Genomic DNA, 18672 nt, shown 5'->3' with positions numbered 1-18672 from the left:
TCATCAGTGGTGCTTATATTGTTGGGAATGGTTAAACCCCACTGATTGCTGATAACAATGCAGAGAAGTAAAACATTTCTTTCCCGTTTTTGTGGAGAAGCTGGATGATATTCTCTTGGAATACCTCCTGTTGCACTGGTAACCAGGGAGGGTGTTAAACCCAAGATAACATTTCAAAGTCTTTTGAAACTTGAGCAACAATGGGACCTGTTTGTTTAAAATAAATTGGCAAAACAGCTTTCTGAATCCTGGCTGCCAATTTGTAATAAATCTGGGAAGACAAAAGGAGTTCCAGGAGTTTGGGAAAGCATAAATGTTGTAATAGTGTTTTAAAATGGAGAAAGGAGCAGGTAACCAGCAGGCAGTGCAGGCCAACCTCTCTCACATTCAAAAAAGAACTTGCTCAGTGATCCCTGTGTTCTGATAGAAAGCAAATCTTGTCCCAGAAATGCTCAAATTGTGGGTTTAATGAGGTTCCTGCACTGGTTGCCAAGAGTAGCTGCACTGACATCATATACCTGGATCCAGAGGGATGCAACCCTGCTGTCAACCAAAGGCTGCTGCTCCCAGGAGGCAGAAGAGGCTTTGCTTTGGGATCCCCTGGGCAGGGACTGATCCCTGGCATGTCCTTCATGCTGTCCTGCATGCCCTCAGCACTGCTGGTGGGCTCTGAGCTGAACACCCACCTGAGCAGCTGTGGTGGGCTCATCCCTCCACAGCTTACCCCAGCCCCTGGCCTGTGCCAGGCTGGCAGAGTCTCAGTCTCTCTGTTGCTGCTCAGCTCTGGGTTGAACCAGCTGATTTAGAAAGTGCCACCTGATACCCCTCCAAAATAGCCACCAGTGGGAATGTGATCCCTGCACTCTGTAAGCAGAGGGTGTGCTCCTGCCACCTCTGACATCAGTGTGGGACAAACTCAGTTATTCCCCAGTTCCCCTGTGAACAAGCCAGAGGGAGTCTTGGCAAAATCTGACTGGAGCTGTCTCACTGCCTGGAGGGAGCCTGTCTCACCAGGGAGAAGCTTGGGAGAAAATATTGAGTAAATTAATACTGAAACTTCCCTGAGCGGGCTATTGGAGTCAGGGGGGTTTGGTTGGGACAAGAAGAGGCTCTGGAATACCCCAGAGCAAGTTATCAAGGAGGTGCATAGCAGGAGGATTGAGAGTGACTGTCAGATGAGATAACAGGAGTTTCTGCCTTGGGATAAAGAAGGATAAAGTTTTCCTTCTTCAGACAGCTGAGCAGTGGGAGAGGCTGTCCAGAGAGCTGGGGGGAGCCTCCATCCTTGGGGGTTTTAAGGCACAACTAGATAGAGCCTGGCTCAGGCTGCTCTGAAATTGGTGCTAACCCTGCTTGGAGTAGGAGGTGGGATTAGATGCTCTCCTGGGGATCTCCTCCAGCCCAAATAATTCTGCAACTCAGCAACCTGATCTCCTCCTGAGTGCAAGTTTGAGCACAGTTAAGTAAAAGGTTATGGTGGAGCCCCCTGGGAGCAGGGAGGGAGGAAGGTGGTTTAGATTGAGTGCTCTTAATACCCCATCTGTCATCTCTGTGGTTAACATGTCGTGGGGATGGTTGCTATGTGAGACTTTGCAGTGGAAGATTGTAGCTCTTGAGAGAACTATTCCTGACTTTTAGTTGATGTATTTTAAGGATTATTTAAAAAAAAAAAAGCTGGAGAGAAATGCCAGTGTTTAGGAACAGTGAAAATGTCAGTGTGCTGAGTGCTCTTTGGGTCTGTCAGGGTCAGAAGGAAGCTCTGGAAAAGGACAGTAAGGGACACTGGGCAGGGAGAAGGGAGGTGCTTGGAACTGCTGGTTTGTGCACAATCTTGTTTTCCTGCCACTTCTGTCCTACAGAAACAGTGGCACTGGAGCCTGGAGTTGAGAACTGGAGCCTCTGCAGTAGAGGAGATGTGTACTTTGGGGCCTGCCCCTGTTGCTGGGTGAGGGGTTTTTGGGGAATGACCATGCCCTAAGCAGGGCCCTGGCAGGTCTGGCTGGGTTGTGGGAAGTGTTTCCAGGCTCCTTGATGAGCACAGAGTTCCCATGTCCTGGGTTGGTGGGAAAACTTTGGTTTTGGTTTAGCTGAGCTAAACCCCACCATTGTGATGCAGTGAATTTGCATTTTCTTATCTTTGGCTTTGTCTTTCTAATGGTTTCTAATTTTGGCCTTGTTACTTGGATGGATTAAATTACATTTAATGCATGTTAATTTATCCCTGAGTCTGGCTTTGTGACAGAAGTGCTCTGGGCAGTTTCACAAACTGAGGACACCCCACTCCTGTAGGACTGGCTGACAGGCAGTGGGAAAAAGCTGGAGGATTTATTGGATTTGTGCAGAAACACCAACATCTCTCTGGGCTGTAGGTGAGACACTGCTCCATGTTTGAGTCCAAGGGCTGAAGCTCCTCCCAGTGTTAAAGGCTATGCTGTGGGTGACTGCAATGCTGTTTTCCTCCTAAAATCTAGCAGGAGTGAGGTGTCATTTTCTTCATAACCCCATTAAGATGTTTGGCTACAACATGGAAAACAAGACTCAAATCCTCCTCAGCCCAGGGCAGGCCTATCCCCCCCTCTCAAGAGTGTGACCATGAAGTACATCCAGACTTTGATGTTCCCATTCTTCTGCCACTGCCACAGACTCATATCTGTGGTGTCCCTGTCTCCCAAGTGCCACTCCTGAATATTGTCCTTTTAGTCCCACATTCATATCTCTTGTCTCCTAATGCCACCTCAGAGATTATGCTGGAGCCTATTCCTGTCTCAATTTCCCTGTTCCTGTGACTTACTTCTCTTGAAGTATCTTGATTAACCCAAGATTAACCTTTCATCTAAAATCTGTTTGCTTTTATCTGTCCAGCCTTGTTACTACCCTGGACATCACTTAGCAGTGTCACTATTTCTGCCCAATGTCCCCCATCGTGTTCCTAACATTGTAATGGGTTGTTCTTCTTTCTGACCATCTCTATTGGTGCCTAAATCCCAAATCTCCTGTTTCAGTCTTCCATTTCATGCCAGGATCTTGCTGGCCCTGCCCAGCTCCCCTGTTACTCTGACACAATGATTTTTGGTGTCACTGTTGGCACTTGGTTTGTCCAGGTGCCATTCACATCTCATGTAGAGATCTCTCCATTGCTGCTTGGTTGATTGAATCCAGGAGAGAGACACCACACTCTGAGTTCACCTGAGGGGAGATTTGTTGCCTTATTTTCACAGGGCTCCTGCACAAGCAGCATGGCTTGGTCCATCCTTTACCCTCCAGCAGCTCTGCTGGAGTGGGTGGCCATGTTCTCTGGCCAGCAGCCCTGCTCTGTTTTTTCAGCCTTGTGCCAGTATTTGAATTGTAAACTAAGCAGAACATTTTAAGAAGTTCTTTCTTCATCACTGAATTCTGTTTGGTCCAAGCTGGAGCTGCCTGTGCTCCAGGGGAAGACTGCTGAGGTCTCTGATTAACTCTGAAGCAAAGAGAAATGCTCTACCATTGTTTTGGGGACAGAAAAATGGAAATCACACTTCCCAACCTCTTATTTCTTACAGCATCAGATATTGCCCCAACTATTATCTTTGCTCCTTCCCTATTGAATTTCTTTAGGAATGCTAGGAGATGCCATCCAGTCCTCCTGATTGCTCCTGGACCTCTTCTGAGGATGCTTTGATTCAGGGTAGCTCCTGCTGTTGTACACAGAGCTCTGTGTGTGATACACTCTGTGTCTTGCCCACGACCCTGGAGTTTCTTGGTGTGGCTCTGGGCATCTGGAATGGGATTCCTGCAGCAAACCCTCAGGTCCCACTCCGGGGTAATGATCTGCAAAGGAACCAGTTAAAACAAATGCCTGTTTCAGCTGGGATCTAGAGAGGCTTGCAAACATGCCAGACCTCCGTAATGGATCTCTGGAGGGAGAACAGTGCCTGGAGCAGCTCCAAGTCCCACCTTCCTCATGCACATCACTGAGGAACAGCTCCCTCCTGTGCTCGCTGAGCCTTTGCTGTGCTGGGGACAGCTGGGTGACAGCCAGCTCTCTGTGCAGCCACGGGCTGGCTTTTCAGGCATGGTATCTGCTGTCTTTATTGGGGAAAAGTGCCCTCTTTTGCATTTCTTCATGAGTTTTTCAACAAATAGATTTTTTTCCCCACTCTACCAATGATTGTAACAGGATTTTATTCTCCTGCAGCCAGCTGTTAGCAATTAGCAACTTGATCCAGTCGGGCCTGGGAACAGAGTTTAACACTTTCTTGCCTCTCAGAGGATGTTGCTAATCCTGTTTTTGCTGGTTTCAGGCCTGTGCTGTAATTTTGGCACTTGGTGTGTATGTGTGGGCAGGGTGGGAAGATAGGCATGAGTACAGCAAATGACTCTAATGCAGCTGAAAGAAAAGTATTGAGCCATTTACACAGAAAAATTCCTTAGTAAGATGATTCCCAAGCAGTTTGTACAGAGGGTTGTATTTAGTAGTAAATCCATTGTGCCCTAGCTCTGGGAATTGTGCAATTTGGGAATCCAATCTCCTCCTGGATGAGACTGACTCAGCCCCAATCAACATCAGTAGTTCTTCAAGCAGTGATTTCTGCAGATGGTGCTCCTGAGTGGGGATGAACCTCCTTCAGAATGTTTCACCCTCTGAAGGTGTGAAAACCACTCTTGCTGACTTTGCTTAGAAGAGCAGCTGCTGTGGAGCAGTAAAAGGAGAAATGGCATTGTTTGCTCTCTCTGTGCATCTCCTCTCCCAGGGCTCACTGACAGGCACTTCAGTGGCCCGGGACTGGGAACCAAATGTGGTGGGAGAAACAAACCCAGCAGGACCTGAACCAGCTGCTGAGCTCCCTGTGCAGGGCTGAACTGCTGGAAATAGCTCAGCACTGCCACATCCAAAGGTGAGAATTCATGTTACCAAACTGGGAGTCACTAGTTCAGAGCATCTCTTTCCTCTGTCATCAGTGGAGACACTTCCAGACAGGATTCATCCTGCTTGTCTTAGATATTCTTTAGGCAAGGGCCCAATTCAAAGCAGCTTTTGGAGGCACAGAGCTGCTGACAAGTGAGCTCTAGATCACCTCTGGAGCTTTCCTTTCTTCTCCTCTCCTGGAGTCACTGGTCTCTATGGCCACAGTTTCAATTCTGGCTTGCAGTTCCCCCAAGCCAGGGTATTTTTGTGGTGCTGCAGAGGTCCATGTGCCCATCAGGTTTTGAGGAGCCCTTGGTTCTCTCCCACCTGTCTGTGCTCCCCAGTTTGTACCTTTTCTCCAGTGCTGGTTGCTGGCTCAGTGGCAGGAGCTGAAAGGTGCTTGGACATTTGTGTGACTTCCCTTATCCCCTTATTCCTTCTTTCCTCCTGATATTTTACATTCTTATCTCCACATTCAGGTGGTTAAATGATGGGAGTGGCTGTGTGGCAGTACAAAAGGTGTCATTTCAAAACAGGACCTGATATTTGCATAAAACAAACGGGCACTTAAGTTGTGGTGCTTGTTCAGATGAGATAATGGTGCTGTTTGTGGTGCATTTATCCAGTTGCTGTGACATTGGTGGCTGCTGTCATTTTGAGAGGATGAGGGCACAGCACAAGTTGTCAAAGGAAAGTCCTTGTGTTGAGTCTCAAGGTGAGCCCCTCCCCAGCTCCTGCCATCCCAGCTGGCTGTGAGTACTGTGCTGATGGCAGAGGATGGATGATGCCCTGCTCTTGATCCTCTGCTTTTGGTCCCATTTGAACCAAATGGGAAATGGAGGCATTTGAACACTTACTGTTGCCTGGGGCTGCTCTCATTTCTTTCTTGTTTCAGCAGTGGGGCTTGGGCCCTCAACCTAACCACAATCCCTATTTCAGTCCTTTCCAGCCATTCTTCCCCTTATTCCTGGACAAGTTACAGAGAAATCCCTGTGTGTTTTGGTGGAGCCAGCCTGAGTTTTGAAGCTTACCCACTTTGCCAGGCTCTGGAGGGAAGATGAGGGAGTTCAGTCCATGTGGGATGTCACTGACCATTTGAGGCTCCTCGTTGGCAGCTTTTAAACACCTGGCATGTGTCTCCAAGCTGCTGCTCTCCTTCCAGGGCCTCCTCAACAAGCTGCAGCTCTGGTCAGTGGCTGGCCCAGCTTGGGCACCCACGGGAAGGATCTGTCCTGGACTTCACCCATATGGGTCAGGGTCATGTCAGGGACCAGACAGGTCCCATCACCTCCTCCAGGAATGTTCAAGTTAAAGCCTTGATGTTGGTGACAGGTCCTGTGGCAGGACTGTCTCCCCAGTGCTGAACTCTCTGCAGTTCCCTTTGCAGGTCTGGCTCTGGGAGCTCCCAAGACACCTTAGCAAATCACCTGCATAAATTAACACCCACCAAGTCTGTCCTCAAACTCTGCCCCAAAACTTTACATAGTCTCCCTCCAGTTGAGTACTCAACATCTCTTCTCTGTGGGAGTTGCAGTCTGCCCTGGGCTGGTGGGAATGGATGTGTTTTCAGCAGTGATCACCTCCTTCCATTCCAGGGGGGAAGGATGCCTTGGATGCACAAACAGCTGCAGAGTGCTTGGTCAAAACCTCTTCTGTGGTCGCCAGACCCTCCTGCTGAGATCTGGGCTTGTGCTTTGCTTTTGCAGCTCACCACAGGGGATGCCATGGGATCACAGCCCCTTCCCAGCCCTGGCCAGGCTGCTCGTGTGGGGAGCCAGGGGGTGGCTGGAGCAGGAAGGAGCTGGTGATTTTAAGGTGTTTTTTGGTTGCCTGGCTGGGCACAACAAGGCACAGCCACCCAGCATTAGCTCCCCCTCCTGCCTGCGTGTTTGGCTCCCTTCCCAAGAAGGCCCTCAGTTGTTTTTCAGGCTCAGAGCCATCTTTTCTGATGGAATCCAGCAGGGACAATGGCCAGTATGTATCCTTAGGAAAGAGAATAAAAACAGGGCATGCTCCAGTGATTCTAACCCCGATTTAGCTTCTGGGCGTCCAGCAATCTGCAGCTGGGGGATTTCCCAAGCCAAAGGTTTTACCTTTGGATTTAAGGAGCTGTGGAGTATCTGTCTGTTGTGAATGTATTCAGTTTCTTGGGTTTCCATGGCAGCTCAGGGCTGTGACTTGTACAGTTTGATTATGTTGGGTGGGAAAAAGAGAGCCTTTTGTTACCAATGTCTGAGTTAATGGCATCTGATGCTCCTGCATGCATGCACTGGCAGAGTGATGGGCCCTTATACAGCCTCTTCTCCTTCACTAACAAATCCCAACATTCAGTGGTGCCTTTTTACTAAAACTCCAAGGATTCTTGAGCAAACACCTTCTGGTACTGGCAACTTTACATTTGTTCTGTTTTCTTTTCTCCTGGCGTTCCATTATGAGACTGAGCCTCTAACCTGCCTTCTGTAAAATTATCCTTCAGGAGGAGCCTCCCAAGGCTCTTTGTAGTGATACAAAGAATTTACAGAACTGCTGATCTGACCTCTTGTTCCTTTAGGTGTTAGCATGGCTTTCCAATGAAATTGCCAGTGTTTAGGTCTTTGCTGTTTTCCAAGCAGGAAGTGTGCTCACCTCTGTGAGTGCACATGCACTTCTGACAGCAGTGTGGACGTGCAAGGAGACATTATTTTCACCCTGGTTTGGACCTTTATCTTAAAGTTGTGTGGCAAGCTCCTAGGTGCCTGCTTGGCTACTTGGTGCCTGGTTGGACTTCCCAGGTTCATTTGTAGCTGCTGTTTCACTACTTTGTATTTTAGTAAGGAAAAGGAAGTATTGGTGAGGGAGGGATTACTTTGCACTGGACTTGTTTCAGAGCTGTTAAGAGGGTGCATCCATCCACAGGAGCCATGGCAGCTGAGAGCCTGACAGATGGTTTGCACTGGTAGCTTTAGGGGTGCTGTAGACAGTCAAGTGATTACTGGTTCTTCACTAGCCTCTGATCTGGTGATGAGCAGAGCAGGGCTGAGGTCAAAGGCACTCTTGAAGGGAGGGAAGATTGCCCAGCCCATCATGAGGCAATGACACACAGCAACCCTGCAGCACAGAGAAGTCCTGTCTCTGGAGGACTCATCCTCTCTCTTTGCTTTGTCTTTCAGAGATGTAGATGGCAGCTGCTGCCTTTGAAGGACTCGTCTGACCCTGTGCAGCACCTCCAGTTGCTACCATGATCTTCTGCATGCTGCTGCTGGCCTCCCTGCCTGAGCCCTCTGGCACCGAAGTCAACCCTGGTAGGGAGCTGCCAGGCTGGGGGGGACTCATCTCCCACCTTCTGTGTGCTCCTCCTCAGCCCTTCTCTGCCTTTCTCTGTGGGGACTGAGTGTGAAGGTTGTATGTAGACAGAATCACTGGTGTAGCTCCTGAATGTCCTCTGGACTGATATTCCTGCACACCTGTGCTGGTGTGGGACACTGCCCTGCCAGTCCCAGGAAAGCACATGGACATCTCCTTTCTCTGCCCCCTCCAGGCCTGAGGTCTGAACATCCCTCCATGGCTTTGACTGCATGGCCTGCAGGACAAACCCTGCTCCAGACTGGCTCAGAGGTTCTGTGCTCACTGTAAAACAAATTACCAGTTAGCAAAGCCTCAGCCACTGCTCTCCAGCCAGCAAGGAGCATTCTGGAGAGAGAAGTGTGGAAGGACAGATAGAAAACCTCACCTGGCACAAAGATAGGGTAGAGATAGAGATGTGAGCCTGAGTCCCTGTGGAGGACAGGATCTTTTTTTCCTACAGCATTTGGCAGGATACAGTCATGATGGAGATGAATGAGATGATGGTCTGCAATGTGTTGCAAAAATTCCTGTAATGAGGTGTTTTGAGCTGGATACAGTCTGTAAAATAAATGAGTTTAATCCTTTTCCAGCTTGGCTGAAGGTGTGGTGAGGCAGCAGTGCTACCCTGAGGGCCTGTGCTGGCTCTGCTGGGGCTGGCTCTGTTTGTTTGGAGCCCTTTGTGGCTGGCTCTAACCCTGCCCTGGCCTGTGGATATTTGCAGAGGTTTGAGGTTGTGCTGCAAGCAGCCAGAAGTGAAGTGAGGGTTGTGGGGAGCTCAGCAGCATTCCTGTGCTCCCTGTTACACAGCATTCCCTGCACTGTGCACCCCACCACACACCAGCTGGAGCTGGGGCTGCCATCTGCTTCTGGTGGTCAGACCTCACAGACAGGAGGGATGGCAGCTGCAGGGTCAGTCCCAGGCAGATTCCTCTGGATGGTGCTTGGTGCAGGAATAGCTCTTCCACACCATCTCCAGGGAGCTGGGTGGGCTCTGAGCACAGGTCTGTGGTCCCACCTCCTGCAGGAATCTCTTCCATCAAAAAATGACCCCTCACACTACCCAGCTCTGCCTGTGACCTCCTCAGGCAGCTTTGCTTCCTCAGCTGCTCCAGTGCCTCTGCCCAGGGCTGGTCCTGCTCTTCCCAGACAGATTCCAGCACCATGGCCCAGCTGGTGCTCTTGGCTGTGATGCCATAGGATTATCCTGACCTGCTCCAGGAGCAGCCTGAAGCATGTCCTGCACTGCCTGATAACCCACAGGGGCTGCTTTGAGGGTGGTTTCAGAGCTGTGTGGCAGGGTCCTGCTGAGTCTTCTTGTCTTGCATCAGCTGTTTGGTCTCACTGGCAGATGGGCTGGGCCACCTCTCTGAGCCCCTGAGTGCCCAGTTAAGGGTCAGCAGTCCTGGTGGTACCTAAACAGAGCCCAAGGATGGTTTTGTTCAAGATTAGGTGCATTTGGTGAGAGCCTCATGCTGCTGGTTTTGGTGAGAGCTGTGGCCACCCACAGGGTGCATCCTTCAATGCCAAGGACACTCTGGGCTCTGCTGCCAGCCCTGGGCTTGTGAACAAATGGGTTTTGTTCAGGGTTGCAGGAAGACTCAGTTCCCCAGAGCCCTTCCCAGCTAGCTCTCCATCTGGCATTGCTGGCCAGTGTGTGCTGACCTTTAAATAAGGTGTGACCACAGGAGCACAAAAATCACTTTCTGCTTTCAGATGGTGAGCCCACCCTTTTGGAAAGTCTCCATGTATTGAGCCATGGCTCAGCAGCAGGTCAGGTTGTGCTGGTCTGTGTGGGACAGGTGAGAGTGCAGACACTGGAGGCTGGTTTGCTTCCCCAGTAACCTGACTGTGCAGTGTAAGAGCAGTGCTTGGAACTCTTGGCTTTCAGCAAGCACAGCTGTGACAGACACCAGTTCCTCCTGGGGCATTCAGGCCTCCTGGTAAAGCCCAGGCTGTGAATGCAGTGGGTGATGCAGGGGCCCACCCAGCTCAGTGCCTCCAGCAGGATCCCATCCCCCTGCCTCTGAAAGGGTGCACAGATGGGATGGCACACAGCAGAGCTTTACCCAGGGATGCCCTCAGATACTGCAGCTTCCTGAGCCAGGGCTTGGGTATTTGCTTGTGGTGACTGTGAGTTTGTTCAGCTGGTTTTTTGAACCCGTGGGAAACTGTAACATTGGAGTGTTTAATAGGTTAAGGGTTTATATTCTGCTTTTGAGCTCTCCTGCCCGACCTTTTGCTGCCTCCTGGTTCTGGTGTTTTGAGAGACAGTGAGGGTATCTATTGTTCAATATAAATTATCTTTGTCATACTTCAGTAATCTCTTTTGTAAATATGAGGCTTCTGATCTTTCCTTCTCCATCATCTATGTTGCCTTCTCTGCTTTTTGATGAGAGAAGGAAGGAGCAAGAGCTCTATTCCTTACCTGCCTGGCATGTGACCATGAACACAGGCGCTGCTGTAATGCTAATTCCAGTTTGTTTTATAGGTATTCCCACAATTTAAAAAAAAATAGATATTTTTTAATATTAAATAACCTGGTATCATTAGCAAATGTTGTCACCTCACCAGCCATCTCCTTCACCTGATGATTTAGGAATACTGAGCACATCACACTTTGGTACAGTGTCTAACAGCTGCAGGCAAACCCTACTGAAGCACCACCCTCTGTTTGCAAACATTTCTACATCAGATCTGTCAGGCAGTCATTCAGCCTGAGGTGCTTTATTCTATGTAGTGATAACAGCAAGGTGGTTTTCATCCCTCTGTCTTGTCTTGTAGCTTCTGAACCTGCTGAATGAATTTCATGGAATCCCAGAATCTCCTGAGTTGGAAGGGACCCACGAGGATCCTTGAAGTGCAACTGCTGTTGAGCTGTATCCAGGTTTGGTACAAGGGTGGCAGGAAATCATCTCTGAGGTCCCTTCCAACCCAGCCCATTCTGGGATTTTGGGAAACCAGGAGGACACCCAGGGCAGCCTGAGGGAGAGGCAGCCAGAACTGCTCCTGTGGCAGTGAATGCATTCAGATTTAGAGTTTTCCCAAACATCTCTAGTGTTCCAGCATGTTTAAAAACTTCTGTCAGGAGAGAGGGCCTCAAGGCCAGCTAGGATTTGTCAGCTGCATCTGCAGGGTGCTGGTGTGGAGAGCTTTTGGAGATCCATGGCTTGAGCAATTGTGTCTGTGCTCTCTGGAGGCACCAAGTTGAGGAGAATTCCCAATTTCCCATGCTGGGGAGGAATTCTTGCTCCAGCTGAGGCTGGAGGCAGGAGCAGACTGGGGTGAGGCAGGATGGATGGACAGGGGCTCATGGTCAGATGTGAACTCCAGCCTGCACTGACAGGACAGAGCAGATGTTTCCATGGCTTGTCATCTCCAATACATGTTTAATTTCCCCCTTGTATCTGAACTGATGAGGGCAATAATTGTTCCCATTTGAGTACAAGTCAAGCATCCAGTTTATTCCAGAGCCAGAAAAATCTTGAACAAAAGCTTCCTTTTTATGTCACATCATTATTGATGAATAATTTCTCATTGTAAAATGTGCCCATGAACCAGTAACAATAATATGGTTTGGGGATTTCATGCTCTCAGAATGTTTATTTGTAAAATTTTTGCCTTGCCTGGATTCTGCTGAATGATACTGTAAGTCTAATATATTGCTTATCATTTCAGTTTATGATAATTATGATAACTATGAAGTATTTAATATTTTTTTTTCATTCTTTATTTTAACATTACCATGTTTATTCCCTGGGCATTGTAACCTTTTAATGAAACTTCCTTGGTGATTTTTAAAAGCAATGAGTGCTGATCTTTGTTGTTTTCTTGCCCATGTTCCCATTTTTTAGCCATCTGCCGTTACCCCCTGGGGATGCACGAGGGGACCATCCGGGATGAGGACATCACTGCTTCCAGCCAGTGGTATGACTCCACAGGACCCCAATATGCAAGGTGGGTTCACCTCTGGCAACAAATTCAGTCCTTTTTTCCCCCTAGATATCCAGTATGTGGTTGAGGAAGATGTTCCCCCACCCTTAAAACCTTGTTTGCTGTTTCCATGTTCAGTCTGGGCAGTGCACAGTGGAAAGCCAGGAGGCAATGGCAGTGTCACAGCTGTGGTACAGGAAATTCTGGAAGGAAAAAAAAATCCTTCTCCATGAGAATGAAGTGGTAGGATAGGGACCAGAGAGGTGGTGATGTCTCAGTGTTTGGGGATTTGGTTGTACCAGGCCTTGAGCAGCACAGGGCAGCCTTGGAGATGGAGACTGAGGTTGCCTCTGACCCCCATCTTTCATTCACTCTGTGAATAAATCCTCCAAAGGATTTGTGACTTATAGGTCAGCCAGGGACAGTGCCCCTGGGAGTCTTGTGGAGTGCTTTAAACTAAATCATAGGAAATCCTTTACAAGGATGAAGTTTTCAACAGCATCCTATTGAGGAAATAGGCTGTGCTCACTCTGCCTCAAAAACCTCAGAAATGCAGTTAAGGAATTGTTAAGCAAGCAGCTAAATAATTTTTTTCACTGTCAAGGAGGCCTAGAGTCTTTATCATAAGCTTTGCTTTTTTATTTAGTCATTTTATTTCTCTCAAAGCTCTTAACTGATGATTCACAAAAGAGTTTCAAATGTGAGTTTCCTTGGAATTGTTTGTAGTGGTGATATCAAACATTCCTCCAGTTTTGGGGCAACTCAGAAATTTCAGGTTAACTATGATATTTACATTTTTATGATGAATTCAGACAGTCCAAAATCATTAAATTCTCCTAGTGCTCAGATTTTATTTTTTCTTAGTCTGTGGTAGAGCAGTGATGCTGTGTTTTAATAGTGTTTGAACAGGCCTATGGATCTGAAAGCTGGGAGATTTTTAATCTGAATGTGGTTTTTGTCCAGTGCTGCAAACACTTGGGGCATCTCTTGCTATCTGTTGCCATCCTCTCTGTGATGGGGCAGCTGGCTGGCCACAGGGTGAAGGCATGAAACTGACCTCATTTGCTTAGAGGTCAGAGCTGTCTCATGCAGTTGTCTGTCCCTGTCACTTCAGTCACCTTTCCTGCCTTTTTAGAGATTCTTTTACTTGTTATTCCAGTGTAAGAAAGTCTTGCACAAACAGCTGACCAGCCAGAGATTAAAATCTCCTCTGGCCTGAGCCTTGATCTTCAGTGTCTCCTCCTGGGTACCACGATGCCCTCACTGATTCCATCAGCTGGAGGTGGGGTAGCTGTTTGAAAGCCAAGGGCACTTCAAGGACTTGCTGTTGGCTAAGAAATCCCTCTTGCTAAAAATCATTTTTGGTGTACAGATAAATTTTTCGCAACTACAGCTCTCAGAATGTTCAGCTTAGGAGCAGGGACCTTCCTCCCACTCTGCTAGCAGCATCCTACAGCAGCAGCTCTGCTGACTGCAGGAAATGTGAAATATGCATTGAAATGACCCAGAATAATTTCAAACAGCTTTTTCCACTAAAATGTATTTTTAAGGTGGCTCCTCTTTGAGCTTTGTAGAGCTGCAGGAGGTGGTTAAGCAGAAGCTCAGGCCTTGCCATGTGGGGTTTAGGAGCAGTGAGGATGCACTTTAGCAGCAAGGTGCTATAGGAACAGCAGGATTGTTTCTGATCAATGTGGAAATTCATGTCTTGGGAAGAAATTACTCCAGTTAATGAAAGATATCTGGAACTGAGGATAGGACAAAACTGCCTGTAGGATTTGAATCTCAACTCTCCATCATCCCGAAGGGCAGAGGTATTTGGTAGCTATTGCTGGTTTTGTTGCTTCCTCTCAATCCTCAAAGTTCTGGATGTTTCCTCAATTAATTGTTGGAAATCTGATTCTTCTTAACGTGTGTGATTTTCCCCTCAGGTTGCAGAGGGAGGAGGGGGATGGAGCCTGGTGCCCAGCTGGTTTGCTGGAGCCTGAAGATGTGCAGTTCCTGCAGATCGACCTGCACAAGCTGTTCTTCATCACCCTGGTGGGCACGCAGGGCCGGCACGCCCGCGCCACGGGCAAGGAGTTTGCCCGCGCCTACCGCATCGACTACAGCCGCAACGGGGAGCGCTGGGTCTCCTGGAGGGACCGCCAGGGCACCAGGGTGAGCTGGGGCTGCCTGGAGCACTGCACTGAGCCAGGACATCCTGCTTCCTGCTTCCTATTCCATCCTGGCTCTGCTGGAGCAATGTGTTCTGCCTCAGCTCTGTGCTTGCTGTGCTTCGTCTGCTCTTTGTTTGACAAAGAAAGGAGCCTCTCTTGAAATGGAAAATGTAAACCCCTCCCTCCTAAATATTATAATTTTGAAATTAAGGGGCTCTCAGGCAAAGATATGGAAATAGGAATAACAGTTCGTTGCTAGGAAATTTAAAATAGAAATACAGTATTAAAAAGAACAATCCCAAACCCTGCCAGAGTCAGAATCCAAGCTGACACCCGTCAGTCAGTCAGGGTGGTGGCACAGTCCCATTCAATGGTGGCTGCATCCTCCTGCAGGGGCAGATGTGGTTCAGCTGGAGCAGTGCTCCTGGAGAAGGTGCAGTTTTCCTCTGCAGGTCCAGAGATGATGGGGAAAGGACCTGTTTTCCTCTAGAATCCAATGTAAAAGACTGCTCTGGTGTTCTAAATCTCAGTTTTTCTCTGGGTAGGAAATGTTTGGCTCCTCCCCTGGCTGGAGCATCTCCCAGTGGGATGATGTAATTTTATCAGTCATGCACTGGGAGTCAATGACCCATTAACAGGAGATATCTCCTGGAGGGAACATGAGTTGTGGAAGAGATAAACAACATTACCCCAGCTGGTTTTAACAGCTGGTGATAGAATACACACTGCTGGTCACATCCTGTATTGCAACCTAAGCCATGGTTTCATCCAGCAGTGCTGCAGCATTCCTGACATGGGGATCACTGGGATCAGCAGTGGCCAGGACTGGAAACTGCTGCTGGGTTTGTCTCTCGCACAACTGATTTGGGTTTTCTGGCCCTGCATGCTCAGGAACAGCAGCTACACTGTATGGAGATGCTACACAAGGTGTATCATCTCCTTTGCTCCTCTCAGAAGATGGGCAGGATTCACAGCTCTTCTACTCTGGAGCTGGTGCAAGGGTGCTTTTTTCTGAGGGAATATCTGAAATTTTCTTCCTTTGTCCATGTCCCCTGGCCTGATCCCCTAAGTCAGGAGAACTGTGGCTCTTCACTACCTGCCTGTGCACATCCCAAACATCACATGGGTGTCCCTCTCTTAGACACTTGTTTCTAAATTGGAAGCTGGATTTAAAATCAGAGGTGATGACAGGGAATTAGGAGTTTCTGGGTGTCTGATAGCAGTGTTTGGTGTATGGATGTTGAAGAGGAAGGAGTTTAGAGAGTAGGAAATGTGCTGAGCCCACACACTCAGAGGCTTCCCTGCTTACCACAGTTGTCATGCTGTCTCCAGAGCTGAGCACAGAGCTCAGGACTGTCTGTTCATAAGCCTTTGTTAAATTTCCTCTGGGAAGGAATCCCCTGGGCATCTCACCTGCAGCTTATCTGACCTCAGTCTGGAGTCCTGAGTCAGACTAGAGAGGTACTGCGTGTGATGTTTTCTTGCATTGAGGTTGCTTTGGAAGTCCCAGCAGGGTTGGCAGTGCAGTATTTGGTAACAGCTTTTATCTTCTTAATGAATTATTTGCTTACTCAGACCTTTGATCAGCTGCTTGGCCATTACCATTGCATTGCCCATCTTGCTGTGTTTGTGGGATGGGAGGGGAAGTCAAAAGAAACAGTGGAGTGTTCCCAGGACAATGGTGGCACTGAGGGAAGGATGAGGGTCCCTGCCCTGTCCCTGCACTGCAGCACGATGGGGTGGTTGGGTTATGCTCAACACCTCAGTCTAAGATGCCTCCTGTGCAGCACCAAACACTGCAGCACCTCTGGAATTGTGTTGGTTTGTAGAGAAAGGACATCAGGACCTTGCACCAGGTAACTGGTGATGAGGGCAAGCTCTGTTACCTGTTGCTGGAACCCATGGATTCACTGAAGGAAGGGGTTTCATCCAGTAACTGGAACTCTCTGTAACAACCCCACCTGCTTCTCTTGTCCCTCAGTGCTGCCCAGGGGGGTGTGCAGTGGGCAGGAGGTGACATGGCAGCACCCCTCACACCCATCACCACGGGAGCAGCAGCAGATCCCTCCTGCAGATTCCTGGGGAAGTGTCACAGTACAAGCTGGCTTGTACTGGGCAATTGATTCCACCATACATGGGAGAAGCAGCCTGGCCTGATGGACAGGCCTCCAGGGAATAGGGATAGGACAGGATTTAGAACCAGACAGCGATTTGACCCAATGGGTTCCTGCCTGGGCTGCACAAGCTGTTGGTCAGAGAGCTGGGCAGCCTGAACCTTTAACCAATCACAAGTGCTTGCTGAGGAACATTAAGAAAGGTACTTAAGGTGCAGTTGAAACAACAAAGTGCTTTTTGTCACGTGGATCACAGAGTGCCCCTGTCTGTCTCTGACCCAGCACTGTGCACGTTACAGGGAAGCTCCCCACCCTCAGGCAGGGGGTGCAGGAGCAGCACTGTGCAGCACAGCAGGCAGAAGGCGCTGAGGGTGTTTCTCCCGCAGGTGATCGAAGGCAACACGGACACGTACGACGTGGTGCTGAGGGACCTGCGGCCGCCCATCATCGCGCGCTTCGTGCGCCTGATCCCGGTCACCAGGGCCGCCATGACCGTCTGCATGAGGGTGGAGCTCTACGGCTGCGTCTGGCACGGTGAGCGAGGGAAACAACTGAGGCACTCCCAGTCAGAAACACAGTCTAATAGGGAAAAAAATATAAAGCACTGACAGAATAGAACCCGACACCCCGCTGGTTAGGGTGGTGGCAGCAGTCCAGATGAAGTGCTCTTGTTGAAATTGTAACCCTGTAGAAAGGTCTGGTAGCTCTTGTCCTCTGGAAACCAGTGAATAAGGGCTGCTTGTTCTGTCCCAAACCCCAGATTATATCCAGGTGGGGATGCTTGGCTCTTTCCCCCTGGGCAGAGTGTCTCACAATGGGCTGATGTCATTCTAGAGTCATGGGTGGCTCCTTGATTGCCCATGTAACAGAAATGGCTCCTGGAGGGAACTGTCTAGGAGTCATGGGCAAGGCATTGATGGGCCCATTAACAGGAGATACCCTGAGGGAAGGAAAATAGTCATTAACAGGAGATACCCTGGGGGAAGGAGGTAAGGAAAATGCCCATTAACAGGAGATAGCCCTGGGGAAGGAGGCAAAAAAACCACTGTCCCTCCTGGTTTTACCAGTTCATGAAAATGGTGATTGAATGCATTCTTTTGGGCCCATCTTTACATTGACACCTGGCTGGGGCTCCCTTCATCCCCAGGTGTGCAGAGGTAGTCCCTGGCCTGTGGAACTGTTCCTGTTGGTCCATGTGATTAATAAAAAGATACATAGACAAAGGTGGCAGGAGGCTGCTGCTGCTGTATTTCTGAGGTGTGTGGCCTTTTTTCAGATGGGTTGGCATCCTACAGCATCCCTGAAGGAGGGACAATAGCAGCTCCTGGCTTCCCCATCGTTTATCTGAATGACTCCACCTACGATGGCTACCACGAACGCAGGTGGGAGAAGTTGTCCTGTTCTCCCTCTGTCACTGCAAATTCTTTCCTACTCACCCTGTCACTGGTATCTTGTATCCCAAACACTTCTTCATGCTTGTAAGATGTTGGAAGAATGCTGGGTAACAATGTCTTTATATATTAATATCTGATGGTTGCAAGCTGGGCTGATATAGTAGAGCTTGGATATTTAAAAAGGAAAGGTTTTTATGTACAGAGTAGGTGTTACAGGTTGCTGTCCAGCAATAACTTAGGAACCTGCTGGGGAGTGTCAGGGAGCTGCAGCTGTAGGCACAAAACTTAACCTGCTAGTTCAGGATTCTTTGTAACTACTTAACCTCTAGTTCATGAGCCTGGCTGGCTTGGAAGCAGGAATCTGCCTCCAGCTGTTGATCCTGGTTTGCAGTTCAAAGGCACATGTACCTGTGCTCTAGTGACAGGAGGGCTCACCTGGGGTGGACTTGCAGAGCCAAGGATTGCAGAGGGGGTCAGAATTGTTCCACACTGGCATCTTCTATTCTGGAAGTGCTGGAAAACAGTGTGAGGGGCTCTGCACCCTCACATAGGAGTGGAATGAGACAGGGTCCTGCCAAAGAGTCCAATCAGCCTTGGAAAGAGCCAATAACACTCTTCTCTTAGGAGCAGTGCCAGAAGTGATCCTGCTTAGACCTGGCTGTGGCTCATGAGCTGCCCATGGTCTCACTTCCCACTTTCCTGCCTTTTTGTGCCTGCCTGCAGGACTCTCCCCAGAGGTTCCCCAGCACAGGATGGAGCAGTGCTCCTGCCATGCAGCTGCATGGTGAGATGTTGCAGTTCCAGCTGAAAATGACAGTGTTTTTGCTCTCTAGAGGCTCTGCCTGTAGCTCAGCTTTGCTGTTACTCCT

At 49.0% G+C, this 18672-nt stretch overlaps 1 protein-coding gene across 4 annotated transcripts in view; it reads left to right on the top strand.

Moving 5' to 3' along the window:
* The window catches only part of LOC306811006 (discoidin domain-containing receptor 2-like), a 56510-nt gene that overhangs the window by 18129 nt on the left and 19709 nt on the right, over window positions 1-18672 (top strand). For 3 of the 4 annotated variants that reach the window (XM_079324239.1, XM_079324240.1, XM_079324238.1), the window contains exons 2-6: window positions 8035-8166; window positions 12061-12163; window positions 14068-14296; window positions 16796-16943; window positions 17686-17791. In XM_079324239.1, coding sequence (XP_079180365.1) covers window positions 8103-8166; window positions 12061-12163; window positions 14068-14296; window positions 16796-16943; window positions 17686-17791 — 650 coding nt within the window. In that variant the 5' untranslated portion in view covers window positions 8035-8102. Of the gene's footprint in view, window positions 1-8034; window positions 8167-12060; window positions 12164-14067; window positions 14297-15402; window positions 15424-16768; window positions 16944-17685; window positions 17792-18672 lie in introns of those variants that run through there. The other variant, XM_079324241.1, reaches the window with a different exon arrangement.

Source organism: Erithacus rubecula, assembly GCF_903797595.1.
Source record: "Erithacus rubecula genome assembly, chromosome: 21".
NCBI lineage: Eukaryota > Metazoa > Chordata > Aves > Passeriformes > Muscicapidae > Erithacus > Erithacus rubecula.
The sequence above is the reverse complement of the archived record's forward strand: the minus strand, read 5'-3'. Positions and strand labels throughout refer to the sequence as shown.